The 27,087-nt window shown below is 55.7% G+C and overlaps 1 protein-coding gene and 1 pseudogene across 1 annotated transcript; both read left to right on the forward strand.

The window, feature by feature from the left end:
* Positions 1-1,435: 1,435 nt before the first annotated feature.
* LOC137755550 (uncharacterized) lies at positions 1,436-10,886 on the forward strand (annotated as a pseudogene).
* On the forward strand, positions 10,610-26,997 carry PPP1R9B (protein phosphatase 1 regulatory subunit 9B). Its single transcript, XM_068530403.1, has 10 exons — positions 10,610-12,490; positions 16,408-16,540; positions 17,768-17,888; positions 19,804-19,908; positions 20,940-21,075; positions 21,663-21,815; positions 21,926-21,979; positions 24,528-24,757; positions 25,091-25,187; positions 25,374-26,997. The coding sequence occupies exons 1-10, from the start codon at positions 11,117-11,119 to the stop codon at positions 25,425-25,427; spliced, it is 2,457 nt and encodes an 818-aa protein (XP_068386504.1). The 5' UTR covers positions 10,610-11,116; the 3' UTR covers positions 25,428-26,997.
* The last annotated feature ends 90 nt before the right edge of the window (positions 26,998-27,087 follow it).

The following is a 27,087-nucleotide window of genomic DNA, read 5'->3' on the forward strand; positions in this document are numbered from 1 at the left end:
GATTTTGTCCTATCCAGCTGGAGCATCCATCTGGGTGAACTGGAGGGTCAGTTCTGCATCTGGGTTTTTCTCAGCCTTGTCTCCAAAAGCCCAGCCCAGGTTCCCATGCCTCTGCTTTACTCCTGCTACTCCAGCCCTGACCTCAGCTAGCTGATTCTCTGTCCCTGCTGCTTTGCCTTCCGCACCTGTCTCCCCAGCTTTCTGATCCATCTTGGCCCGTCAATGTCTCTGTTTAATCCCTTTGGTCCTTTGTCCCTGTCTCTCCCCATCTCAATGAATGTTTGCTGAATAAATGAATGACTGATTAATAATATATCATCTCCCCAACACTCTCATTCCACTTCCGTCCCTATGAACCTGTTTTTTGATCTCTGAGAGCCATATTTTCTTCATCTGCATCTAAAACGGAGGGTTAGATGTTGGCATGAGGGACAAAGGAAAGGGATTCTCGTCATTGTGATCTGACTGTCGCATCTGCCTCCCAGACTCCACCCACATCTTTCTCCTGCCTCCTCTTCGCCGCCTCCAGCACTATAACAAAGGGTGCGATCTGGCAGTCTGCCACGAGAGGGCGCATTCGCCGGTTCCAGCCCGGACTTGCGCCTGCGTAATATGGGGCCCGAGCCGGGTGGCCCGTTGGAATGGCAACAGAGAGCCCCGCCCCAGGCTACGGATACGCGTCAGAGGTGCTTGCTGAGCTCGGCGGCTAGAGGGGGCGACGGAAGAGGGGACTCACGCACGGCCTGTAGCCCTTTCTCGTCCTCCCCTTCCGGGTCCGGAGGATGTTATTCCAAACAGGGAGGAGAACCCGCGTGGAGGCAGGGGACTGGACACAATGCCCTGTTTCCCACTCTCCCCATCATTTATATCATTTCTCCGACTTGAAACGACATTTCCATTTTTCCCCACCCCCACGACGTTTGGGGGCACCAGCCTGAGGACCTAAGTGTACCCAGAATCCTCCCCCCCTTTTATCGGTGAAGTTCAGTCTTCAGAGGGGTTCCTTGAGCCTCTTGGCCACCCAAAGCTATCAATCATGAGTCTGAGAATGCCAGAGACCATCCCTGGCCAAACTTTTTAGCTTAGAGGAGAAACACAGAAGGAGAGGAGGGACTGTCTGAGGCTTCACAGCGCAGTATTCCGCACAGCTAGATTGCTGGACTTGGAGCTTACAGCCCTTACCTTTCTGTAAAGTGGGGGCAATATGGATCCATGAGATAACGGAAGCAAAAGTGCTTTGTAAACTGTAAAGCTCTGGAGAGAGTAAGGGGTCTTTTGTTTATAACTGACAGTGCAAGGCAATAGCTGCCCAGGGCCAGCCCACTGGCACAGCCCAAGAGCTGGGAGAGGTCAGATTTAGAAGCTACCACTCAGTGATAGAGGATTAGGAAATAAAAGAAACAAAATCTCACTCTTTTACCAAGGACCTGCCAACATGGGCCACGTTTGCACCAAAACCGTGAAGAAGGCGGCCCGGGTCATCAGTGAGAAATAATACAAGTTCCTGGGCAACGAATTCTGCACCAACAAGGGTGTGTGCAAGGAGATGGCCATTATTCCCAGCAAGAAGCTTCTCAAGGAGAAAGCAGGCTATGTCACACATCTGATGAAGCAGTTTCAGAGAGGCCCAGTGAGAAGTGTCTCCATTAAGCTGCAGGAAGAGAGAGAGAGGAGAGAGAATTATGTGCCTGAGGTCTCAGCCCTGGATCAGGAGATCACTGAAGTAGATCCTGACACTAAGGAAATGCTGAAGCTCTTGAACTTTGGCTATCTGTCCAACCTGCAGGGCACTCAGCCCACAGTGGGGATGAATTTCAAAACACCATGGAGCCAGTTGACTCTGCTGTGCTGTAATATTTTCACCCTAAACCTTGGGACCAAAAATAAGAAAAAAAAGAAAGAAACAAAGACTCAGACTTTTTTTTGCAGATGGTATGATTATTTATATAGAAAACCCAAGAGATTCCATAGGCATGTTGTCAGAGCTATTAAGAGAGATCAGCAAGGTTGCTGGACAAAGATAAACATCCAAATACAAATAAAATAGAAAATTCAGCAGTGTTTCTATACACAAGCAATAATTTATTAGAAACTGTAATATCTTTTTAAAAAGAAATCATTCACAATAAAATTAAAATTGTACAGAACCCAGAAAAAAATTAGAAAAGATATTTGAAGATATTTGTGAAGAAAAACTATAGGCTATAAAACCATAAAAACTATAGGCTAAAAAAAGAATAAATTGAGAGACGGAGAGATGTATTAAGTTTAGGGATGAGAAGACTCAATGTCACTAAGACAGTTCTCTCCATAAAAATATGTCGATTCAAGGCAAGTCCGCTGAATATTCCAACAGGATATTTCAAAGAGCTAGGCAAACTGATTCTAAAATTCATATGGGAGAGCAGAGGACCAAGAAGAGACTAGACAATTCTGAAACAAAGACTTATTTGAAAGCGATAGTAATTAAAACAATGTGGTATTGGTGCTGGGCTACACAAAGAGATCAATAGAATAGAGTGCCCAGAAACAGATCCAAGCATATGTGGGAATGTGATTTATGATGGCAGTGGCATTGCAACTTAGTGAGAGAGAATAGGCAACTCCATAAAAAGTGTTGTGACAGTTGACTTTTCATCCATAAATATTAATTCCAGATGGATTAAAGACCTAAAAGTGAGAAACAAAACTTTAAAATAATTAGAAGAAAATGTAGGAGATCTCAGGGTAGGAAAAAATTTCTTAGATGAGAGACACAACTCACAAAAGATTGATTTCATTACATTAACAACAACAAAAAAAGCTTTCGTCTATGACAATGACATTATAAACAAAGTTAAAAGACAAGCAACAGCCTAGGTGATAATATCGGCAGCACATAAAGCAGATAAAAAGTTAGCATCCAGGATATATAAAGACCTCCTACAAATCAATAAAGCAAGCACAGAACTTTTGAGTGCCACCCCAAATGGCAGTCTTTCCCTTATTCCTTGCTAACAGAATCCTGATTGAAAAGTCAGGGGTCTAGGCTTTGGGTGAGGCTGGGCCTTCCCCATCCCCATCAGGTGAACAGTGATTGGTCTAAATAGAGCATGATAATACAGTTCCTCTGGTCAACGATTAGTTTAGGTGTGGACATGTATGCAGTTCTGTCCACTGAGACCAGAAGGAAGAGCTCCTGTGGGCCTCTAGGAAAAAGGACACTGAGGGCTTCCCTGGTGGCGCAGTGGTTGAGAATCTGCCTGCCAATGCAGGGGACACGGGTTCGAGCCCTGGTCTGGGAAGATCCCACATGCCGCAGAGCAACTGGGCCCGTGAGCCACAACTACTGAGCCTGCGCGTCTAGAGCCTGTGCTCCGCAACAAGAGAAGCTGCGATAGCGAGAGGCCCGCGCACAGCGATGAAGAGTGGCCCCCGCTTGCCCCAACTAGAGAAAGCCCTAGCACAGAAGTGAAGACCCAACACAGCCAAAAATAAATACATAAATTAATTAATTAATTAAAAAAAAAAAAAGGACACTGAGAAGAAAGCATCCACTGTCTTCTGCCTCTGGACATTGTTGTCTGCATGAGACACCCGGAGCTGAGGCAGCCATCATAGACCATGGAGGGGGCCAGTCTGGGAAGCAAACCAACATGATGAGGAGGGTCTTATAGAAAGATGGAAAGAACCTCTTCCTTGATGTCATAATTGAGCCTCTAAATGAACCAAACCTAGGACTCCTTGTTATGTGAGATAATAAAATTCCCTTTTTTGCTTAAACCACTTCTAGTTGGGCTTTCTGTAACTTGTATCAACAGCTGCACTGGAGAGCAAAGGATGTGGACGTAAGCAATTTGCCTGGAGGAAACCCAGATGGCCAATAAGCATGATAAGATGCTCTACCTCAGAGGCAGGGAATGCAGATTCAAATGAGATACCACTTCACACCCATCAGATTGGCAAAAATAGAAAGTCTAACAAGAGCAGATGTTGGCAAGGATGTGGTCAATAGGACATCTTGTACAAATGCTGATGGCAAAAGCATAAACTGGCTTAGAGAGCAGCTTGGCAGTACTAGTCTAGGTGACAGCGTGCCTGCAACCCTGGCTTCCTGCTCCGAGCTGTACACTCCAGAGATGGGTTCAGACAAGCACAGCAGTGTTCATCGCAGCCCTGCTTATAACAGCAAAACATAGAAACAACTCAAAGGCCCATCAGTAGAGGAACTGATAAATAAGTTGTGGCTTATTCGTATGATGAAATAGTAAGCAGAAGTTAATATGAATGAACCAAAGCCACATGTATCGATGTGGCTGCATCGTGGAAAACACCTCAAGTGAAAAAAAGACACAAAATGATACACACAGCATGATGGTCGCTGTATACGTTTTAATAATACAGAAAGTATTACCATATGCTGCTTTATGAATACTTAAATGTGTAGGGAAAATATGAAATTATGGGTTAGACTTAAAAGGTAAGGAAATTCTGACATATGTTACAACGTGGGTGAATCTTGAGGACATTATGCTATTTGAAATAAGCCAGTCACAAAAGGACAAATACGGTATGATTCCATTTATATACTGTACCTAGAGTAGTCAAATTCATAGAGACCGGAAGTAGAATGGTGGTTGCCAGGGGCTCGGGGGTGGGGGCCTGGGGAGTTATTGTTTAGTGGGTAGAGAGTTTCAGTTTGGGAAGATGAAAAAGTTCTGGAGATGGATAATGGTGATGGTTGCATAACAATGCAAGTGTACTTAATGCCAATGAACTGTACACTTAAAACGGTTAAAATAGTAAATTTTATGTTATGTATATCTGACAATTAAAAACGGTTATTTAAGAATTATGGGCTAGGGACTTCCCAGGCGGCGCAGTGGTTAAGAATCCGCCTGCCAATGCAGGGGACACGGGTTTGAGCCCTGGTCCGGGAAGATCCCACATGCCGCGGAGCAACTAAGCCCGCGTGCCACAACTACTGAAGCCCGCGCGCCTAGAACCGGTGCTCTGCAACAAGAGAAGCCATCGCAATGAGAAGCCGGTGCATCGCAATGAGAAGCCCGCGCACCGCAATGGTAGCCCCTGCTCGCCACAACTAGAGAAAGCCCGCGTGCAGCAACGAAGACCCAACGCAGCCAAAATATTAATTAATTAACTAGTTAATTAATTTTAAAAATTATGGGCTATAAAGGATGCATTCCAAATTTGTGAGAGTGGGTAGGGTGGGCAACAGGACTGGGGAGAAAGAGAAAGGGGATTGAACCTGTGCCCCCTGCATTGGGAGTGTGGAGTCTTAACCACTGGACCACCAGGGAAGTCTCTGATAGCATTTATAAATTCTGTTTGTCACGTGATTCTCTGAACTTTTCTTTTTTTTTGGCCCCTACCAGGGATCAAACCTGAGCCCATGGCAGTGATAACACCAAGTCCTAACCACTGGACTGCCATGGAATTCCCTGAACTTTTCTTATTTTTTTATTTTTTATTTTTAAAGCACATAGCTCAATGCCTGGCACACAGAAATCACTGAATAAATCTTAACCACTTTTTTTTTTCAAATTAATTAATTAATTAATTTATGGCTGTGTTGGGTCTTCGTTTCTGTGCAAGGGCTTTCTCTAGTTGGGGCAAGCGGGGGCCACCCTTCATCGCGGTGCGCGGGCCTCTCACTATCGCGGCTTCTCTTGTTGCGGAGCACAGGCTCTAGACGCGCAGGCTCAGTAGTTGTGGCTCACGGGCCCAGTTGCTCTGCGGCATGTGGGATCTTCCCAGACCAGGGCTCGAACCCGTGTCCCCTGCATTGGCAGGCAGATTCTCAACCACTGCGCCACCAGGGAAGCCCTGAACTTTTCTTATTTTTAAAGAAACTTTTCAAACTAAAAGTAAAAAAGTAAGTGTAAATTCTTTTTCTTTTTTTTTTTCTCTCAGAAAGAAGAGTTCTCTAAAGTAGAACTGCCCTGAAGTGGCAAGATTTGTCACCCAACCCTCACCCTCAAGGCCACCTGAAGTGCAAAGGATTGAGTGTGGAGCCTGAAAGCTGGCTTTGCAGACAGTACCTAGGCCAGGCGAATGCAGCCTGGCCGAGCCCGGTGGAACCAGTTGGGAGGGGAGCTGGCAGGGCCAGGATTCGCTCTCCTTTGACCCTGGGCAGGTGAGGCAAAGGCTGGTGGGAAGGTGACTCTGAGAGCCAGTCTCTTCCCCAGGCATCCACTGCAGATCCAGAGAGCAGATGAAAAATAGAAACCAACATCAAAACACAGGAATGTGTAATAATAGCAGTTGGAGCAGGCAGGAGAGAGTTCTTTGAATCTGCTGATGACAAAATAATATTGCTCAGTCTTTCCAGTTATTTTTTTTTCTTTGACCTCCCTGCATATCTCTGGAGCTCCGACGGCTATGGCTGTCTGCTTTGCAAAATACATATTTACAGACCCTCTAAGCCTAGCTAAATATAGGCTTTCTTTTAAAGCAACTGATGATTTGGAGAAATCTTTCCTCTGTCCTAACCCTTCCCTGCCCCCAACACACACAAACACACACACACACACACACACACACACACACACACCCTGACTCTTCCTTCTTGGTCTCCCTCCTGAATCTCCAAGAGGTATCTGAACTTTCCAAATGACACTAGAATGAAGCGTGGAGGGTGAATGAAAGAAAGGGGGGCAGAGCAGAGGGACCCAGGCAAGCCAGTCTCCCAGCTGTGGGAGGACCCCAAGGGGCACTCTTTCTGCATGGGCACTGGGGGACTTGAGACACTAAGAGGCAAGAATGAAAAATACTTTGGGAGGTAGAGAAGGAAGGTCACCTTCTCTCCAGGGATGATCCCAAAAGCTGTGGAGGAGCTGCAGGCAGGGGGTGCTTATATTTCAGAATTTCATATAATAGACCTTAAAAGGAAACGAGAGGCCCTATAGTCCAATGAAGACACATGTGGAGATGCAAATACCGATGCCCACTTTCAGTCATACCTCCCCACGCATGTACACGTGTGCACACACACCCATACATGTTCAGATATACATGTAATCAATAACAGCCAACACACCAAACTCCTACTTTGTGCCAGGAGCTGTTCTAAATGTATTTAATTCTCACAACACTATGAGGTTGGTCTATTATATCCATTTTACACATGAAGAAATTTGTCGAAGTCCCTTAACTGGGCAGCGGCAGATTGGAGATTAAAAAAAAAGATGGTCTGGCTGCAAAGCCCATGTTCTGCTCTGTTCCAGAATTGGGAACAACCAGGATCACCTATGCTCAGGAGACACACTCAGACATTCAAATTTGAGCAAGTTGAGGAAATTGGGGCTTAGGGAGTGGAAACGACTAGCCCAAGGTCACTCAGCAAATGGGTGGAGCTAGGGCTCAGTTCAGACCTTGTGAACCCTGGTCTCTTTCCTCCAAAACTGGTAAGTCACTTCCCACTTCAAGTCTCAGCCTTCCTCATTCCCCCTGGGAAGGGGTCAGCCAAGGGCCGCTAAAGGCCCTTCAACACTGACATCCCGGATTTGAGCTCTCCTGTATATAAAACACGTACACATAGACAAGCCTTTCCAGCATCCTTGGATTAGCCCAAGTCCCTGGCAGAGGAGGACAGATGAAGGAGAGTGATTGGGGCAGGGGCCACTGGTTCACTACAAAACGACCAAAGAGGGAGGTCTAGGCCAGTCTTTGCTCAGATGACCCTAGCCACAGAAACACCACTTTCCGAGGCTGAGTCTCAAGGCCCCAGGGCTGGGAAGAGAAGGCAGCCTTGGCACCCAGCCTGGATGTGAGCCCAGGGTGCTAAGAGCTTGGGATTTATCGAAAATCAGGTCTCTCCTTGCCTTCATCACCTTCATCACCTGTCTTTGCACTTAACACCTGGTGTTTAAAACTATCAAGCCTCAAAGAACAGTCTCAGAGGGCCCCCATCAGATTTGAGGGTAGGTGGGAAAACAGGGAGGGGCTTTATCTGGAGAATAAAGATTACCTCTCCCTATAGAAGCCTCCAGGCTTTTTAGCAAGAACTGGGAAAGGCACACACCCTATTTTCTGTGTTCCATCCACTTTCACCTCAGTTTACCCTTTCAGAGCACAGAGAGGCTAAGGGATTTGTCCAGCGTCACACAGCTAGTAAGTGGTGGAGCCAGGATTTGAACTCTGGCAGCCTGGCTCCTGGGCCAGCTTTGGGAACCACTCTATTCCACATCAGAGGTAAGGAAGGAACTTCCATTCAAAGACCATCAGGCAACTCCACAAAGGAAAAAGGAGAGAGAAAGAATGGCTAAATTACCCAATTACTGGGAGATAAGTAAGGATCTGAGGATCACAGCCTGAGGAATGAAAATTAGGTTCAAACCTTTCAGTTTGGGCGTAACCCTCCCCAAAGTCACCGCCCTCCTCACCCTTGCCCTCCTCACCCTCCCTGCAGGTGTGATTACTGCCTCAGGCAGGCAGGGACCGGGTGGAGAAGATAACAGCCATTCCCCACTCCTCTCACAGGCTAGCCGGCCTGGCGCCTGACCCCAGGGAAGGAGTGAGATGCTAAAGCACTCATTGCTCCATAAAAGCTTCTTCAGGAATACTGGCAGGGGGTGTCGCCCAGGAAATAATGATCCCACTCCTTAGCCTCAGTCCTCTGAGCGCTGGGCTGGCTCCAACTGTCCTGCATCTCAAAGTACTTAAAAGGGTTTCACTCTTGGAAGTCTCAGGACAAGGGGGACGCAAGCATCCCAATTCTAGTCCACTCCAAGCTGCTGCTGGAGATGTTGGGGGTCGGGGTGGGGAGCGTCCACTGGGCCTGACTTGGTTCCCAGCTCCTCCTCCCATCCTTTAGAAGTTGGCTTCCCCACCTGGCCAGAAGCATGGGCACAGACCCCTTGGGCTGGGACCAGTTAGAATGACTCACCAAAGGGTGTGGGAGATTCTGGGCGGAACACCCAGGGGCCTGTGCCCTCCCCCAATCCACACAAGAGCTTCTGAGGACACTGCCCAAACCCCCAACTAGGCGAGACTTCTGTCTCAACCAACTTCCATAGTGAGGTTGAGTGGGGGCGGGGGCGGGGGCGGGGGGGGGCATTGTGGGTGGGGAGGTTCAAGTCCCAGACTTGAGCTTGGAAACCCAAGTCCCAAAGCTCCTGCTCAGAACCCAAATCTTCCCTCTCCGTTAGCCTCAGGATTGCCAGCCTCAAGATCCAGTCCTGTGGTTCCTGGCCCCTCCCTGTCCCAATATTCAGGGTTCCCAGGCGGCTTCCCACACCCCATCCCCCACGCTCTTTTGCACGTGCTAACCAGTTTATATCCCACAGAACCCACACACATCCCAACAGTGGAGAGGTGAGAGGATTCCTTTCGACAGCCCTTCTAGGCAAGGGCAGCGGGTAGTGGGAGATTGGGGAGAAGAGGAAGAGGATGGAAGGGAAGAGGGCGGGGGAGGAGGCAGAGGCTGCAGGAAGGCCTGAGATGCAGGAAGCAGCTGGGACTGGGGGGAGGCTTTGTGCCTGAGTTGTTCTCTGGGTCCTAGGGTCCACAATGTTCATCATTTTCTGAGATCTGTGGAGTGAAGCCGTGCATCCGGATCTGTCATGGTCTAGGGGGTGGACCTTCACTCCCAGGCCCTGGCATCTGGGGAAGGGTAGAGGGCAACCCCAGGCCCCTTGTTGTGTATGTGGGGGTTGGGGAAAGCATCAAAACAGCTACCAGGACAGGGAACATATAGGTCACTGCCACCCTTCCCCCTCCCTCCCTACACACACTAGCACACAGTGGCCAGAATCCTTTAGATTAGAGATACAAGCTAGAGCTCTCACTGGTGAAACTTTGGCCCCAGGCCTCCAGAATTCCTCCTCCAAAACTCCTTCTTCCTGTTTGAGAGTCAGGAGTGCTCTAGTAAGGCCATGAAGACAGGCATACCACCCCTTCTTTTCCAGCCTGGGTGCAGTGCAGGCAGGTGACAGGACACGCTCTTCAGAATTCCAGAGGGCAAAAGCCAGCTTCAGACTGCCACCTGGGTGATGAGGACCATCTCCTTTCTCTCTTCCCCTTCCTCCTCCACCATAAGGCCAGCAACACTGAGCCAAGGTTTCACGCCTTAAAGGGTGCAAAATGTTCCCTATGGGAAATTGTTAAAATGCAGATTCCAGGGCAATCTGAATTTTTAAAATTTTCAAAGTGAACTATACTAGGGAGCTCCAAGGACCCTGAAGGAAACGATCCTTTGCCCCTCCCCACTATTCTCCCTCCACACCTCGGGTAGAGGAGGGCCACACTGAGACCACAGTGGTTGGATTGCCAACCCCCAATATTTAGTGGGAGTGCGGTTATGTGGGTTGTGAAAAGCCACAGTCAGAGGTTGGGATGGAAGGGTTGAAGTGGACAAGCCAGCGTCTGGGGTCAGTGGAAGGCTGTGGCGAGGCACGGGCAGGGGAGGGGAATACAATCGCGTGGAGGGGAAGGGGAGGGCTCACAAGCTCCGGCCCCGGAAATCCGATCCCTTTAGGACCCAGAGGTGCCAGTCCCCAGCGGCGGCTGCGAGAAGGGCAGCCGTTCGGTCTCCGGCAGCCGCCGCTCAGGCAGAGCCAGAGAAAGACCGAGGCTCGGGGCGCGGGGGGGAGGGAGGGAGGGAGGGTGGTGCAGCGGCGGAGCGGCCCGGGCCGGCCGAGCAGCCATGGGCGCCCTGGTGCCGGGTCCCCCAAGAGTCAAGGCCCCCGGCCGGGGTTGGGGGTGCCGAGGCTACCAGCCCCGCTGACACCGCCTCGGACGATGTGAGCCGGCGCCTCCGCTGCTGCTTCGCGGTCAGGGCTCACAGTCCCACCGGCCCCGGCCGCCGCTTTTCTAATTTGGGTGGGGGCGACCGTTCCAGGCCGCTCGGTCTTTGGTACAGGGGCTGGCTGTCTTTGGCAGCTTGACTGGGGGAGGCGACCCACACAGGGCTCTCGGAGATTTTTTTCCTTTTTTTTTTTTTTTTTTTTTAAAGCGAGGTTAACTGTTTTGGGCAGCTTGGTTTTGGGGGGAGGCTAAAAAAGGCCTTTCGGGGTTCCTTTTCTCTGGGGGAGGGGGCGGTGGTCCCGACTTGGCCAGCCGCCTTTTGGAAGGGGGGAGCGGGAAGCGTGGGGATGAGAACCCGGCTCCCCCCACTATGATGAAGACGGAGCCGCGGGGGCCCGGGGGTCCCCTCCGGAGCGCTTCCCCGCACCGCAGCGCCTACGAGGCGGGCATCCAGGCTCTGAAGCCGCCCGACGCGCCCGGGCCAGACGAGGCACCCAAGGCGGCCCACCACAAGAAATATGGCTCCAATGTCCACCGCATCAAAAGTATGTTCCTGCAGATGGGCACGACGGCGGGCGCGCCGGGCGAGGCGGGCGGCGGCGCGGGCCCCACTGAGGCCTTGCGGGCGCCCGAGCGCGGCGTGCGCCTGTCGCTGCCGCGGGCCAGCAGCCTAAACGAGAACGTGGACCATAGTGCCCTGCTGAAGCTGGGCACCAGCGTGTCGGAGCGCGTGAGCCGCTTTGACTCCAAGCCCGCGCCCTCCGCGCAGCCCGCGCCGCCGCCGCACCCGCCGTCCCGGCTGCAGGAGACGCGGAAGCTGTTCGAACGGAGCGTCCCGGCGGCCGCGGGCGGCGACAAGGAGGCCGCGGCGCGGCGGCTGCTGAGGCAGGAGCGCGCCGGCCTGCAGGACCGGAAGCTGGACGTCGTGGTGCGCTTCAACGGCAGCACCGAGGCGCTGGACAAGCTGGACGCCGACGCCGTGTCGCCGACGGTCAGTCAGCTCAGCGCCGTCTTTGAGAAGGCCGACTCGAGGACCGGCCTCCACCGCGGGCCGGGGCTGCTCAGGGCCGCGGCCGGCGGGGCGCCCCAGGTCAACTCAAAGCTGGTCAGCAAGCGGTCCCGGGTGTTTCAGCCGCCCCCGCCGCTGCCCGCCCCGTCGGGGGATGCCCCAGCCGAGAAGGAGCGCGGCTCCGGAGGGCAGCAGCCCCCGCAGCACCGAGTGGCCCCCGCCCGGCCGCCCCCCAAGCCTCGGGAGGTGCGCAAGATTAAGCCGGTGGAGGTGGAGGAGAGCGGGGAGTCGGAGGCCGAGGCGGCGCCCGCGGAGGTGATCCAGGCAGAGGTGACGGTCCACGCGGCCCTGGAGAATGGCAGCGCCTTGGCAACCACCGCCGGCCCCGCACCCGAGGAGCAGAAGGCCCAGGCGGCCCCCGAGGAGGAGGCGGCGACCGTGGCGGCGCCTGAGAGAGGGGTGGGCAATGGCCGGGCCCCGGACGTGGCCCCCGAGGAGGTGGACGAGTCCAAGAAGGAGGATTTCTCGGAGGCGGACTTGGTGGACGTGAGCGCCTACAGTGGGCTGGGGGAGGACTCTGGGGGCAGTGCCCTGGAGGAGGACGACGAAGAAGACGAGGAGGAGGGTGAGCCCCCCTACGAGCCCGAGTCGGGGTGCGTGGAGATCCCGGGGCTTTCGGAAGAAGAGGACCCGGCCCCGAGCCGGAAGATCCATTTCAGCACGGCGCCCATCCAAGTAAGTGAACCCCCCTCCCTGCCCCCGCGCCGCCCCTGCCACGTGCACGCAGTCGCCCCCGCCTCGCCAGCCAGCCGGGTTTGGCAGGCTGAGTCAAGCCCTGTCACCCAGCCCCCTTCCCAGAAGTTACCACCCTAAGGGGGGCGTGGGGGACTTCCAGCTGTTTGTCAGAGGGGGAAGATTTTTAGGCCTGAGCCGGGGTGGCCTGCTCTGACCTGCCCTCAGGTTCCTGTGCCCGCTGCCCCGCCCAGCCCTGGGGAGCACCTGCCCTGCCCTGCGCGGGTCCTGGCACACCTGCTTTCCCTTCCTTTCCCAGACCTTCGTCCTCCAGAGGCTGCCAGAAGCGTGGGCTTGGGTGGTGGGAAGGTGTGTCTGTGTATGTGTGTGTGCGTGTGTATCTGTGTCCTCAGGAGAGCCTCCCCACTTTGGTCCTTACTCCACTCTGGGCTGGAGGGGCCTGGGGAGCTTAGGAACACCCCTGCTTTCCCCCTGCACCAGAGCTGCATAGGGGGATGGAGGAGCCGGGGAACTTCCCAAAAGGAAGGTGCAGTGGCCTGCAGCCCTTCCTCCAAAATGTCTGTGGCCCTCACCCCAACTTTACAGAACTGAAAGAGGGAAGCGGTCTGTGAGGTTGAGCTGAGCTGGGGCCATGTGACTCGGGCCCTGTTCCCTGGGGTCTGTGCTGGGCCAGCTCCCGAGGTGGGGGTACAGGGTTCCACAGGGAGCAGGCACTTTCTGTGGTTTTTGAGGAGGCTAGGCCTCTTGAAGGGTATGGAGAAGAAGGGAGGGGGTGAGGCTGGGAAACCCCCTGGTGCTTGGCAGCAGCCTCCTGCATTTGCTCTTGGCCTTGGCAGGACCCAAGCGCTCTTGCCTCATTCTCTGGGTGCCCTGAAAGAAGGATGGGAACTGCCTCTTTTTTGGGGACTCAGCTGCGCACACACACACACACACACCCACTATTGGTGATTGGTTTGTGGGTTGTGCCAGTGCCCTGAGATCCTCAGGAGAATATTGATGGTGAGATCCCTGGGAGAATTAAGAACCACAGCCCTCCTACTACCACAGCCTTTCTTACTACCCTCCATTCTCGGCTGGCACATTCAGCCTAAAGGCTCTTTCTCACCACGCCAGGCTCAGCTGTGCCCAACTCCAAGTCTGCTTCATGGGGGTGTCCAGGCCAAGGAAAGTCCAGCCTTTACTCCTCACCAGTCAAACCCTCATCTTTTTGATTGAAGTTTCCATAACTACTCCTGGACACTGAAGCTGCCCAAGTTTCCTCTCACCTGCCCCAGCATCTTAACCTCTGTTCCTCTCCCACCTCCCCCCCAGGGGGCCTGAAAAGTGCTACTCCCCGCCTGGGCCAGCCCCTTCCCCCAGGCTGTGACCTCACAAGCCCTTTCCCCTCCCCTCTCCTCTTCTGAAGGTGCTGGCATCCTGGAGGGAGAGAAGTGAAGATTATGGGGTGTTTCTTGGGACACTGAGGACAGAGGTGGGGACCACTGAGGCGGTCAGGACCTCCCCCACCACCACCACCGGCAGTTCCCTGAGCTGTCTGATCCCCTCAGGTGGAGTTTGGTCTTTCAGTCCTGGGCCTCTGACTGTCTATATTTGACACCTTACCCTGATTTTTGGGTAAAAAATAGCACATGATTTGGAACAGTGCTCTCTGACTCCCTGGTGACCGTTGCTCGCCTGTGTGTGGGAGCCTGTGGTGTGTGGTGCGGCCTTTGCGTGTCTGACTTCTGACCTTACTGGGAATTTCCTCCTCCCCCCCAGTTTTTCCCTCTCTTTGCCGCGCCCCCTGCATTGATACTGAGTCCAGGTCTTGTGCCCCTTGGATGACCCAGTTGTTGCCTTTATGGAGGCTTCTGCTGAGGACAGAGAGCTCAATTCCAGGTTGTCACCTGGAGAGGGGGGACTGGGTCCAGGGCCCTGAGATAGGCTGGGCACATGGTGGTGGGCAGTGGTGAGTGGTGGTCTGGACCTCTGAGCCTGAGGCCTGGGTTTCCTGCAGGGGGCAGGATTTGATAGGCTGAGAAAAGAGGGGAGGGCAAAGCCCAGGACAGGCTGTGAGGGTGTTATGGAGGTCACTCTGTGTGTGTGTGTGTGTGTGTGTGTGTGTGTGTGTGATTGCGTGTGCTTAAGCAATGGGGGGGGGGGGCGGGTTTTGTTGACCCAGGCCACCACATAGACTGAGGGATGAAGGGACCATCTCTGCTGGAGTAGAGGGTGAGGGTCAAAGGGACTCGGATACAAAAGGGGGCCAAAGCCAGTTTGCCGGGTCTAGGCACACACCAGCCCCTGTCCCAGGGCCTGGGTCATATGTGCAAAGGGGACAAAGTCTCAGTGACCCACCCGCCAGTCTCATCCCGCCCTGTCACAGGCTAACCCCCATGACCTTGGGCAGCAGACCTGGCATCTTGCACTATGTGTGGATGAGGTAGCCCGTCCCTCCCAGGAGCTTGGGGCTGCTGGCCAGATGTAAGGGGGGCAGTCCGACTACTGCACAATCGACAAGGAGCTTTTAAGGGTTTGCGCTCAACTTTCTCTGATGCTGTGAAGTTGAGGACAGTGAGTTAAGTAACCACATAGACTCCTCCAGCTAGGAGCCCCCTTGTGGGAGTGGTGGGGCTTGGGGGGGGGTGACACCAAACCAAGGCTGGGACACAAGAGTGCCGCTGCCGGCCTGGGTGCCCGTGGAGCCTGCTCCTGGAGGAGTGGGGCCCTGGCAGGGGCCTTGGGGGAGACGGTGCCCCACTCCCGCTGCTCAGGCCTCAGGCCCAGCCATCTGATAGAGCTGCTGCCACCCTTCGTCGCCCCCGCTTGGCTCCAAGTGGTGCCAGCCTGTCGCTGCAGGCAGTGAAGCAAGAACACGTCATGGTACCCCAAATGGTGCTCATTAACCTCCCACCAGGGGCACCCTGCCTGGGCCCAGAATTAGGTACTCCTGCAGAGCCCTTGTCCTACCTTCTCTGTTCTTTGGAGGAGGGTCAGGCTGGGGAATTTCCCTTTCTGCTGAGAGACAGCAGAGGGGTACAGGGGACAATAAGGCCGGGTTCGCTGTGGACAGTGTCAGAGGCTGCCACCTTCTTGCTCTCCTTGCTTTCTGCAGGGCACTGGGCCCAGGACCTCTGCCCAGGCCTCCTAGTGCCCTGGGAATAAGGGGCGTACCTCAGAGAGCTGAGGTTCTAGAGGGAGACTGAGGCCTGGCTGTGCAGGCAAGGCCATAGGGGCTCCTCTGGCCTGCCCTTTCTCCATGGGGGTAGAGGTGGTCCTTCCTGCCTCCCTCCTCCACCCTGGCCTCCACTTCAGGTTCAGATCAGCTGGGTCCTGGGTGCCCCTCTGCCTCTTTCTACCCCTCTCTCTCCTCCCTTCCCCCTCCCTGCGTCTCCACTCCCGCCCGCCCCCCCCCCCCCCAAATCTGGCATCCTCCAGCATCTACTTCACTCTTTCTCCTCTTCTCCTCTTCTCCTCAACCTGTTCCTTCCTCTTTCCTGCCGTCTGTGTCCGTGTCCACCCTCACCTCTGTCTGGGACAGGGGCTGTCTGTCGATCTCTCTCTGACCTGGGGACCTGGGTTCCTGAGTGTGACAGTTTCTCCGGCATTGACCTTCCTTTCTTACTCCAGTTGGCCACGCTCATGTGGTCGGAGCTGCAGGGGAGTAATGGTGTGGATGGGGCAAGGCTGGGTCCCTTTCTCTCTTGCCCCACAGTTCCAGAACTAGAAAGGCCCCCACTCTGAGCTGGGGTCACTGTGGGCTGGGGGAGGCCTCATCTCGGGGGAGATGTCTGGGGGTGGGAGAGGCCTGTGGCAGGAGGGCAGCGCAGTGGGTGGCGCAGCCTGCCCTTTGGGCCTCCTCTCACCGGTTTAGCGCTTGCCCTCCTGGGGGCTCCTCTGACAGGCGGCCTCCTCCCCAGGTGTTCAGCACCTACTCCAACGAGGACTACGATCGTCGCAACGAGGACGTGGATCCCATGGCAGCCTCTGCTGAGTACGAGCTGGAGAAGCGGGTGGAGAGGTTGGAGCTGTTCCCTGTGGAGCTGGAGAAGGGTGAGCCAGGCCTCCTGGGCCTCCTCCCTCGTGCCAGCTTCCTCCCTGGACCCTCAGGCGCTTCCACAGAGACGTTCTGCTTCTGCCTCTAACTGGGCCTCTGTCAGTGCCCCACAGCCCCACAGGCTCAGCCCAGCCCAAGCTCCTACCACCACCACCCCTGTCATGCTGCACTATGTGCTCCTGAAGTCATCAGGCCCCCCGGGAGCACTGTGGGCTGGGTCCTGGGCTGTGTGGGCCAAGCCATGATGGGAGAGCGACGGTGGAGGTGGGGGGCAGGCATGGGTGGAATGGTCACATCTAACTACGTCCTTATGTACAGTGAGGGGGCCGGGAAAAGAAGGGAGGGGCTGCTATACGTGTGGGAGAGAGGAGAGACCTGGTGGATTCGGAGCGTGGGGGAAGAAGGGTGTGCAAACAAGGCCTTGTAGACCACTTTTTTCTAAGATGGACCGGAAGTCTTGCAAGGCCTGGGAAAGGTATTCTAGAGAGACCACACCAGGCTGTGCTGTGGGGAGAAGGGTTATAAGTGGATGGAGAGGGGCCACTGTGGTGTGGACAAGATGATGGCCATGCAGGAAGTGGATGAACTTGAGAGATTCTTGGAAGGTGGGATTGGCAAGATTCGGTGGTTACTTGGCTTCCACATAGGCTACGAGGGGGCGGGAGGAATCCAGGTGGCTCCCAGGCCCCATAAAGGAGTGGCAGACAGGAAAAGCCTGTTTGTGGGGGAAGATCATGAGTTTGGATGTCAGAAGCCCGTTAGACAGGCGGGGGCAGCTGTGAAGAGAGGAGTGGGTCTAGAGGGAGACAAAAGCAGGAGGTCTTGAGTTATAAAGGCTGTGAGCAGGGATGAGACTGCTTAGGGAGGGGGAAGGTCATCCCCATCGTGGCTCCCTCACTGGTCCTGTGGCCACCACACACCTGCGTCTGCATACAGATAGTACCCCTCAGCACGCCCTGCTGCCCATCTGTTCTTTGGATGGGGCAGAGGGCAGGCAGTGACCCAAGAGCATCCTAGTTGGCTTGGCAGAGAAGAGGTGGACAGAACCATGTCCCTTCCCCAGATGTGGGACATCCCCACATGGAGACTGCTTCTTGAGGTGAGGCCATACCTCAGTGTGAGGGTAGGGGATGGGGAGTCTCTCACTCTGTCCCCTGCAAGCCCCAGGCTGGAGCTCCTCACCCCACCCCCCTACCTGCTTCTCATCACCCTCTGCTTCACAGATTCCGAGGGCCTGGGCATCAGCATCATTGGCATGGGGGCCGGGGCAGACATGGGCCTGGAGAAGCTGGGCATCTTTGTTAAGACTGTGACTGAAGGCGGTGCGGCCCATCGGGACGGCAGGTACCGCCTCCCCTTCCCTGATCAGCCATCATCTATGGGGCGGGCCACTGGGCAGTGGTGAGGGGGGGGCAGGCCACTACCTGTGTGGGGCCCAGACGTTCGTGGAGCACTACTGTGCCAGGTGCTGGTCCAGGCCCTGGGGGTACAGTGAACAGGACAGGCGGAGCGCTCGCCCTCATGGCACTTGCATGCTAGGAGGCTATGTGTAGGTGTTGTGTGTCCTGGTTTTGAGTGTGTGTTGGGCCATGGTGAGGAGAGCACGGGTGTGGAGGCTCTGCCCTAGTAGAGTACCTGTGAGCTTTTTTTTCGTTTAGCAAACACTGAGTCTCTGACACTGTTGTAGGGCTAGTGCTAGGCGCTGGGGAGTCAGTGATGAGGCCTTGCCCTCAGGAAGCATGTAGTGTAGTGAGGCAGATGGATGAATAGTGGATACACAGAAAATGGTGAAACAGAGAAAAATACAGGGTGCCACTAAAGCCTAAAACAGGAGGGCTTGACCTCTCTGGGTATCAGGGAAGTCTTCCTGGAGGAAGTGATGTTGGAGTTGAGACCCGAAGCATGAGCAAGAGTTAGCTAGGCTGAGGGAGTGGGGCATGCAAGGCATTCCAGGCAGGGCACTGAAAGCAGGCAGGTATGGCTGGAGCTAGAGACCACAAGGTATCAGGTGTGTGGTGAGACTGGAAGAGCCAGTGGGGGCATGCCAGGGAGGAGGCTGCTTCTTGCCTGTGTGCCTGTGTTTGGCCTCTGAGGCTGGAGGGTGTGAGTTCTGTGGGTCAGAGGGCTCAGGAAGACCCCCTGGAGTTATGGGCAGCCCAGTGACCCCTCTGGAGCCTCCCTACTGTGTGTGGATTGCAGAGGGGGAGTGGGAACAGCTGTAGGGCACCCCTGGGTTATTGTAAATTAAAGGTTGATATCAGGTGTACCTTGTGGTACCTCTAAGCGCAGACCCCTCCACGCGACAGAAGTGAGTGGGTGTCCTTGTGAGGACTGGGGTCATGATGCTGGAGGTGGGGTTGCCTCATTCAGGGAACTTCTGTCTGCTGCAGCCCAGGTGGCATGGCGGGCTGGGGTTGGGGGGTCAGAGAAAAGGAAGGAAGGCCATCTCTGCTCTTTCACTTATCCCCTCATTTGAACTTTCCAGAGCCTTTCCCATGGTCTCTTGTTGGCCGGGTGGGGAGTGTGTGTGCATGTGAGAGTGTCCCCACATGGGGCGCGTTGGTGTGAGCTGTTTACAGTAGGCGGTCTCCTCCATTTCTGTGTGGGAGCCCTGCGAGGAGGCCTGGCACTCTCGGGGGAGGTGGGAGTGGAGGAAGGAGGTGGCTGAGGGTCCCTCCCACGCTTTCATCCCCCTCGGCGGCCAGTCTGGACCACCCCCATCTCTCTCCTTGTGTGGAGAACAAGGGCTTCCAGCGCCACAGCTGGAGCGTGTTGGGGGCTGTGCACCTGTATGGGGGCAGGGGGTGACCCTGTGGGACTGTGTGTGAACACAGGTCTCAGGCATTTGGAGGAAATCTGCGGGCTCAGGTCTGCACGGAAATGGATGTTTAAGAGGGCTGTGTGTTACGTGTGTGCTGTAGGCCCTTGCTGGTGTGCATGGCTGTGATGAGCTCTATGGATGTCACACTGGTCTGCCGAGTGTGGTGGAGGAGGGGAAATAGCTTGTGATTGTCATGGCAAGTGTGCTTGCCACCATTCCTGGTCCTGGATGCCTGTGTCTGGTGTGCTTGCCTGGGTCTCACTGCCCATGGGCCTGGCTGATACCTGGTCCTCTGGCCTCATGCATCTTATGCAGGTAGACAAAGTACCAGGTCACTGTGGGGACTGAGCCTCGAGTTACTGATGGGAGGGGGACCATGTCTACCCCAGCTCCACAGTTTGCCTCGTGACCCCCCCCAACCAGTGTCACCTCCCTTAGGATCCAGGTGAATGATCTCCTGGTGGAAGTGGATGGAACAAGTCTGGTGGGAGTGACCCAGAGCTTTGCAGCCTCCGTGCTCCGGAACACCAAGGGCCGTGTGCGGTGAGGCCCGGGAGGGTGGGGGCGGTGGGCAGCGGGAGCAGACAGGAGGCTCAGCCCTCATCTGGCCACTTTGCCCAGCTGCCCACGCCTAGTTAAGACTCTGGGTGGCCCAACTTACAGAGAAGCTTTCACCACCTCCCTGCCAGAAGGGACTGCTGTGTGCATATCCCGTGCCCTGTCTGCCTTCACATCTCTAGCCCCCGACTGCTGCTAGCCACCAGCTCTCAGGCTTCAAGGCCCGTTGTTCACCATGCCTCCAAACTGGCCTCTTGGGCTTATTCTCCTTTCTCCCTGCCTGTCCTGACTCATTCATTGAAGATCCAAGACATGCAGGGAGAATGCCATCCAAATTGCAGTTCATCCCTCCCTCCCCTCTAGCCTGGTGATTCCTATGAAGACTCTCCTCCCTGGGTCTGTCAATTAAAGGGGTTGGGTTAGAAGCTCCCTAGGTTCCTCGCTGGCATAACATTCAAGGACCACCCCCTGCCCCTCCAAGAGGGCCACTGCCCCCAGGAAAGGGTAGTAGAGAAACAGGATGTGGGTGGCCACGGAGAGGAGGGGCTGGTGCCTGGAAGTTCCACTATATCCTCTCCATCCTAATCTCTAGTTGCCATCATCCCGCCCCTTCCTGAAGCTCAGGGCCTGGGAGTGCACACGAGACACCCGTCTACAGCCCCAGGGTCAGCTTCGCCAATCCCCTGCCTCGTTTTTTCCCATGTGGGAAGAGCTCCTACGCTGGCACCTCCCGAACTCCTGTCCCCTGCAGCCTAGCCTGAAGTTTGGCTGACATCTCCCCTCCCCACAAACTGGCCAGAAGAGCTAGTGGGCCTCTGCTTCTCCTGGGAAGGAAACCCAATAAGGGCCCCCTGCTCCCCCATTCATTATTAACACTCTGCAGTCTCTGGACTCAGTTCTCTCATTTCACCTCCCTGGGAGGACCTGGATGTGGAGAGGGGAATACCAGCGGGGAGGATGGTGGCATTTTCCAGCCAAGGACAGAGACAAAGGGAACGATGCTGGTGCCTCTGCAGATTTATGATTGGCCGGGAGCGGCCAGGTGAGCAGAGTGAGGTGGCCCAGCTAATTCAGCAGACCCTGGAACAGGAGCGATGGCAGCGGGAGATGATGGAGCAGAGATACGCCCAGTACGGGGAGGATGACGAGGAGGTAGGGACTCCGCCTGGCTGGCAGCGTCATCGCCCCCTGGTGGCTTGATGGAGTATTATAGCCGTCCTCTGCCTCTGCCACTTTCCAGGCCTTGTGAAGAACCCCAGAGCAACGCTCCTCTCCTGGGGGAGCCCCCAATCTGAGGGAGGCGATGCAGACCTTTCCCTTAAAGAACCTCTAGTCTGATGGAAGAGTCACACCCTCTGTCTTCAGAAAGCCTTCCTGGTCCTACAAGAAAAACGTAGTTCCCTCTAAGAGCCCCCACTCTGAGGGGACCTAGTCTGAGGAAGGAGACAGTTCCAGACCTCAGGGGACCTGCTGTGTGAGGGGGAAAGCAGAGGCTGTTTCTTCAGGGCTCTCAGCCTTACAGGGGAATTACCCCTGTCTTCTGGGGACTCTCCAGGCTGTTGGGGGTAGACACAAACCATGCCCCTGGGTGGCCCCCAGTCTGATGAGGGCGGCGTGAACCACACCCCTGGGTGGCCCCCGATCTGACATGGGCAGACTGCTGCTGGCCTAGTCCCCAGTCCTCAGGGCTGAGGGAGGTTGTGGTGGGCAGGGTGCACAGCGCCTGTCTCCCTTCGCAGACAGGAGAATACGCCACTGACGAGGATGAGGAGCTGAGCCCCACGTTTCCGGGTGGCGAGATGGCCATCGAGGTGTTCGAGCTGGCAGAGAACGAGGATGCCTTGTCCCCTGTGGACATGGAGCCTGAGAAGCTGGTGCACAAGTTCAAGGAGGTGGGCAGAGGGGTCCCTGGGCTGGTGGAAGGCAAGGGCAGGCTGGTATCCAGCCCCGCAGTACTGCCTGCCCCAGCCCGAGCTGAGTGTCTGCGCCCCTGCCCCCACAGCTCCAGATCAAGCATGCTGTGACTGAGGCAGAGATCCAGCAGCTGAAAAGAAAGGTAAGAGCAGCGGGGAGTGGGGGCGGGGCACTGATGGAACGACCCCTCCACCCTCACACTGCACACGCCGGCCCTTGCCCCCCACCCACAGGTGCGTGCAGAACCAGCCGCTCTGAGGTGAGGGAGGGTAGTGTTAAGAGCGCAAGCTCTGGACCCATCTCTCCACCACTCACTTGCTGCTCTGGGTCTCATTCTCCTCACCTATAAAATGGGTTGATAACAGTGCCAACACCGTCGGATCACTGTGAGGATAAAATAGAATAATACGCGTAAAGTCCTTAGTACAGTGTCTGACACATAATAGGTGCTCAATAAAAAGTTGCGCTATTAGCCGTCAGCACGCTAACAGCTGAACGTGGATGTCTTCACGTTCACACAGTCCCACACGTGTCCTCTACATACAAGCCCAGCGGTAAATGTAAACCATCCAGAGACCCGTGCACCAGCCCCGAACCCAGGCACATGGTACCCACAGACTCACTCACCCAGACACCTAGAGACACCCACTCTGCTCAGACACAACACGGGGACAACGGACCCATGCTTCACATGGCAATACCTCTGTGTCTGTCTGCTGTGTTTGTCCGCTGTGAGACACAAGAAGAGTGTCACAGGACGTGCGCATTCTCACAGAGATGCTGATGCTACCAGATGGTGCACACACGTGACATCTGCAAACACACATATGTGCTATGTACAGACACCCACACAAGCACACGGGGTGCCAACACCCTCACAGGCACAGATGCACAGACTTCTGATACACAGTCTGTACTGGGTCCCTGCTGGGCCTGGACATTAGGAGTCCCAATTCCCTTGGGGCTTCCAGTGTGGCAGGGAGAGGCAGGGGCACATAGGGACTGTGCACACATGGTGCTCCCAGGTACACACATGTGCACTCCCATATGTGGGCTTAAACCAGCACCCCTGGAGAGAGGAGAGTGTGAAGCTGAGCCCCGGGGGAGGGCAGGGTTTAGATGACTGAGGCAGAGGAAGGGCATTCCTGGCAGGGAGACCAGCGTGAGCTTGGAGGCTGGCTTTGGAAGGAGGCCCACAGGCTGTGGCAGCTGTTCCTGTGGGGGAGAAGTGGGAGACAGCTGGACTGCCAGGGTGGGCTACGCTTGCAGTGTCCTGACACCCCGCTAAGGGCTCCAGCTTTGATTGTTTGGCCATATGGGGCCATGAGGGGGAAGGTCACTGCCGACAAAGTGGGAGGCATGAGGGTGAGCAGAACTTGGAGGCCGGCGAACCAGTTAGAGGCCCGGGTGATGTCCTGGCAGGGATGGGCAGGGCTGCCCAGGGCACAGGCAGAGGGAATGGATAGGAAGGGCGGATTTGAGTTGCATTTTCTAGGGTGAGGTGACAGGCCACGTTCCTGGGTAGATGCAGAGCATGAAGGGGAGGAACTACTGGGTGCCTTCTAGGTGCTCAGCACCATCTAGTACCTGTGATGGGCAAAAGCAGATTTGATCCTTGCCCTTGTGCGGCTTAGAGTCTGCGCACCGACACTGGTATCATAGAAGCTGACACGGGCTCTAGAGGAGAGGACAGGGCCGCTGAGCTCCTAGAGCCGGCAGAGCCTGATGCAGCCGGGCTGTGTGTGGGCCGTGCTGTCAGAGGGGAATCACGGGAGACTTCTTGGGAAGTGATGCACTAAGCAGAGGGCCTAAGGGTGAGCTAGTGGGAAATGACGAGGCAGTGGGAGGGTAGGTGTGGGCATTCCAGGCACAGGGAACGGCAAGGCAAAGGCCCTGCAGCAAGAGGGAATGTGGCAGGTCTGAGAATGTGCAGGAAGGCCCGTGTGGCTGGGACACAGAGGGCAAGGGGTGTTTGCAGCCAACGAGGTTGGAGGGGCAGGCAGTGGGGCTTGAAGCTGAGCGCTGGGGTGGCAGTGAGATGATGGCACCTTTGGATGGAGGTGGGCTAGTCAGAAAAGGAGGAATAGGTTTGTGTGGGTGGGGGCAGGGTGCCTCTGAGGAGCTGGGAGTGAATTTGGGCTGGAGATGCGGGGCTCAGTACACAGAGGTGGTGAAGGAGGTGAGTAGAGAGAGAACAGAGTCCCCAGGACTGGGCTGTGGGCGCTGGGAGGTCTGCACTGGGGTGGCCAGGGAGCTGGGAGAGGAGCCAGGACTGTTCAGGAAGCCACAGAAGCCAGGGCTGCAGAGAGGGGATAGAGTGCAATGGTGACCCTCACCTGCCCTGTTCCTTTACCTCTACCATCTCACTGCAGCCTCTGTGAGCTTGGCGAGGAAGGAATCACTCCTGCTTTACAGACGGGAGGACTAAGGCTTAAGACAGAAGTGGCCTTACCCCAAGTCACCGAGCTAATCAGCGACAATCCTGGGCCTCCGGCCTTCTAGGAGTGTGGCACGTGTCAGGGCCGCTGGCTGGGAAGGCTGAGGTTGTGGTCCCACCTCCTCCCTCTCCAGCTTTCGGTTCTCAGGCTCAGCCAAGGAGAGTCAGTAGTTGGGGGGCAGTGGCTCCATATCTGCAGGCATCATCCAAAGACTCTGGCCCCCACCAACCCAGGGCTGTTCCTTCCTCTCAGCTGCAGAGCCTGGAGCAGGAGAAGGGGAGGTGGCGGCTGGAGAAGGCCCAGCTGGAGCAGAGTGTGGAGGAGAACAAGGAGCGCATGGAAAAACTGGAGGGCTACTGGGGCGAGGCCCAGAGCCTGTGCCAGGCTGTGGACGAGCACCTGCGGGAGACGCAGGCCCAGTACCAGGCCCTGGAGCGCAAGTACAGCAAGGCCAAGCGCCTCATCAAGGACTACCAGCAGAAGTACGTGGCTGGGGGCTGGGAGTCCTGGGCCTAGGGAGGCCTGAGCGGCCTGTGGTGGCGTTCCCTCCCCACCCCAGCCAAGGAGGGAGGCAAGGAGCACAGAAGTTACAGGGCCCTGTGGTGGGGATGCCTGGGTTTGTAATGACTGGGCGCCAGAGCCAGCAAGCCAGGCCCCAGAGGCTTTGGGAAGAGCTGGGACCTCCCAACCTGAGAACAAGGAGCAGGCAGAAGCTGCCAGGTGGAGCCGAGGACAGGGCTGAGGACCCTGAGACTCTCTGGATGGAAGCTAGACCAGACACCCTTACCCACTGTCTGTCTCGCACTGGTACCCAGGGAGATTGAGTTCCTGAAAAAGGAGACGGCACAGCGCCGGGTTCTAGAGGAGTCAGAGCTGGCGAGGAAGGAAGAGATGGACAAGCTCCTGGACAAGGTAGGCCCAGGGGTGCCCTAGGGGCAGGCAGGAGCAGCAGGTCAGCCCGCCTCTGGAGCCCACCCTGTGGATCCTGGAGGGAGAGAGAGGAGTCATGCTGCTGGCTGGGAGCTCAGGGTCATGTCTCCTTCAGGGGGGCCCATGCCCAGTGCCCAGGCCTGACTCCCTCTCCCCTTTGTTTTTCAGATCTCGGAACTGGAAGGAAACCTGCAAACACTGAGGAATTCCAATTCTACTTAACAGGAATCATTCCTTGACCGGACAATAATTAATCCCCTCCCATTGTCCTCCCTCCCCTGTCCTCAATACTTCACCCCGCTCCCTACCAGCCTGGGGACAGGTGCCCCGACTCCCCCACCCCTCCACCCCACCTCCCCCAGCTTCAGGGACCGGAGGGCCCATATTACAGGCCCCCTTAAGGTGGCCCGGGCAGACAGGTGGCTGGAAGGATGGCCTCCTTCTAGCCTTTGGGGCTGAGGCACAGAGGCCATGGGATGCCATGGGCTGGCCTGGGTGGTGGATGGACACGAGGACCTGCAGACCAAACTGCCAGACTTTACAACCTCCAGCCTTTGTCTCTGGACTCGAAAGGGGCTGGGGGCTCTCCCAGCATCTCACCACCTGGAGGCTGCTCCCTGCTCACGGGGCTCCTAGGTGGCCCCTGGGCCTCTTGACTCGAGAGTCTACCTTCTTGACCCTTCCCTGCTCCCCTGTCATCGTGCTGTTCTGTTGCATTCTGACCCTCCTGCTAGGAGGGGTTGCCTCTACACCTCTCCTCCCATCCCTGTCTGCCCTCCCAGCAAGGGTAGAGTCTACCCAGAGCCTGGAGGCTGGGCCTGGCCCTGCACTGATTTCTCATGTATCCTTCGTGAAAAGGGGAGAGTCCAAGACACCTGATGTCCAGCTCCCCCTTTTCTTGGGGCAGCAGCCCTCAATTTCTCCTTGTGCCTCCCCTCCCCCAGGTGCCAAATAGCCATAACCTCTTCCTGGAACTGTTCTGTGGCCTCTTTGGGGACCAGGTTTCCTGGCCAACCCTGGGAGTGAGAGGGAGGAGAGGAGGTCAGCTTAGGGGGCCTGGTTTTAGGCAAGGGGAACATTTGTCACTGGAGAGCCAGGCCCTGTCCTGCCCTATGCAGGGCCACACCTGGAAGCCTTGTACTAACACTGCAGAGATTCAGCCTCACCCCACCCACACCCACAGTTTTCCAATGTTTTGACTGGAGGGCAAAATTTTACTACTTTTCATCTTTTTGGAGACCAGGGCTGCCCTGCTGGCAGCCTGCTTTCTAAGTGAAATCGACTCCGTTTCCCCACTTTAACCCCAAATTGGGGCTTGGACCAAGGGAGGTGAGACCCCCACCCCAGGTCCCCTCCCCTTTCAGATTACATCTCTCATTTTGCCTCTTCCTCATGCCCCTGCCTCAGCCTGGGTTTTTGTTCTTTTTTTAAAAAACAACCCTTGTTCCATCCATTTTGGCTTTTCCTCGTCCCCTGTAAATAGACCATGCCATCGATCAGTATTTCTCAGCACCCACTTCCTGCCCCCAGACGTGCGCCTACCCCCGAAGGAGCTGGCTGTCTCAGTGCCTGGGCCCATGCACTTCACCTCCTCGGCCTCAGCAGATGGAGGGGGCGGGGCTGGGTGGGCGGGGCTGCGGGGGGTGCTTCTGGTTTCTCCGGCCGGGGCCACCTCTGTCCCGCCTTCCACAGGACTGCGTCTCTGTATATAATATATATATGTATGTATTGTTCCCGGTTTTGTACGGACCATGCCCTCTGTCAGGTCGTCCCCATAAAAGCAGCCCCCAGAGCCTTGCTGCCTGGTTTCTTGATTCGCAGGAGGGGGTGGGGGGCAGAGATGCCAGTCTGAGCCCAGTGGTCTCCCGCTAGTGCTACCTCT

The sequence above is a fragment of the Eschrichtius robustus genome, chromosome 20 (genome assembly GCF_028021215.1).
Source record: "Eschrichtius robustus isolate mEscRob2 chromosome 20, mEscRob2.pri, whole genome shotgun sequence".
NCBI lineage: Eukaryota > Metazoa > Chordata > Mammalia > Artiodactyla > Eschrichtiidae > Eschrichtius > Eschrichtius robustus.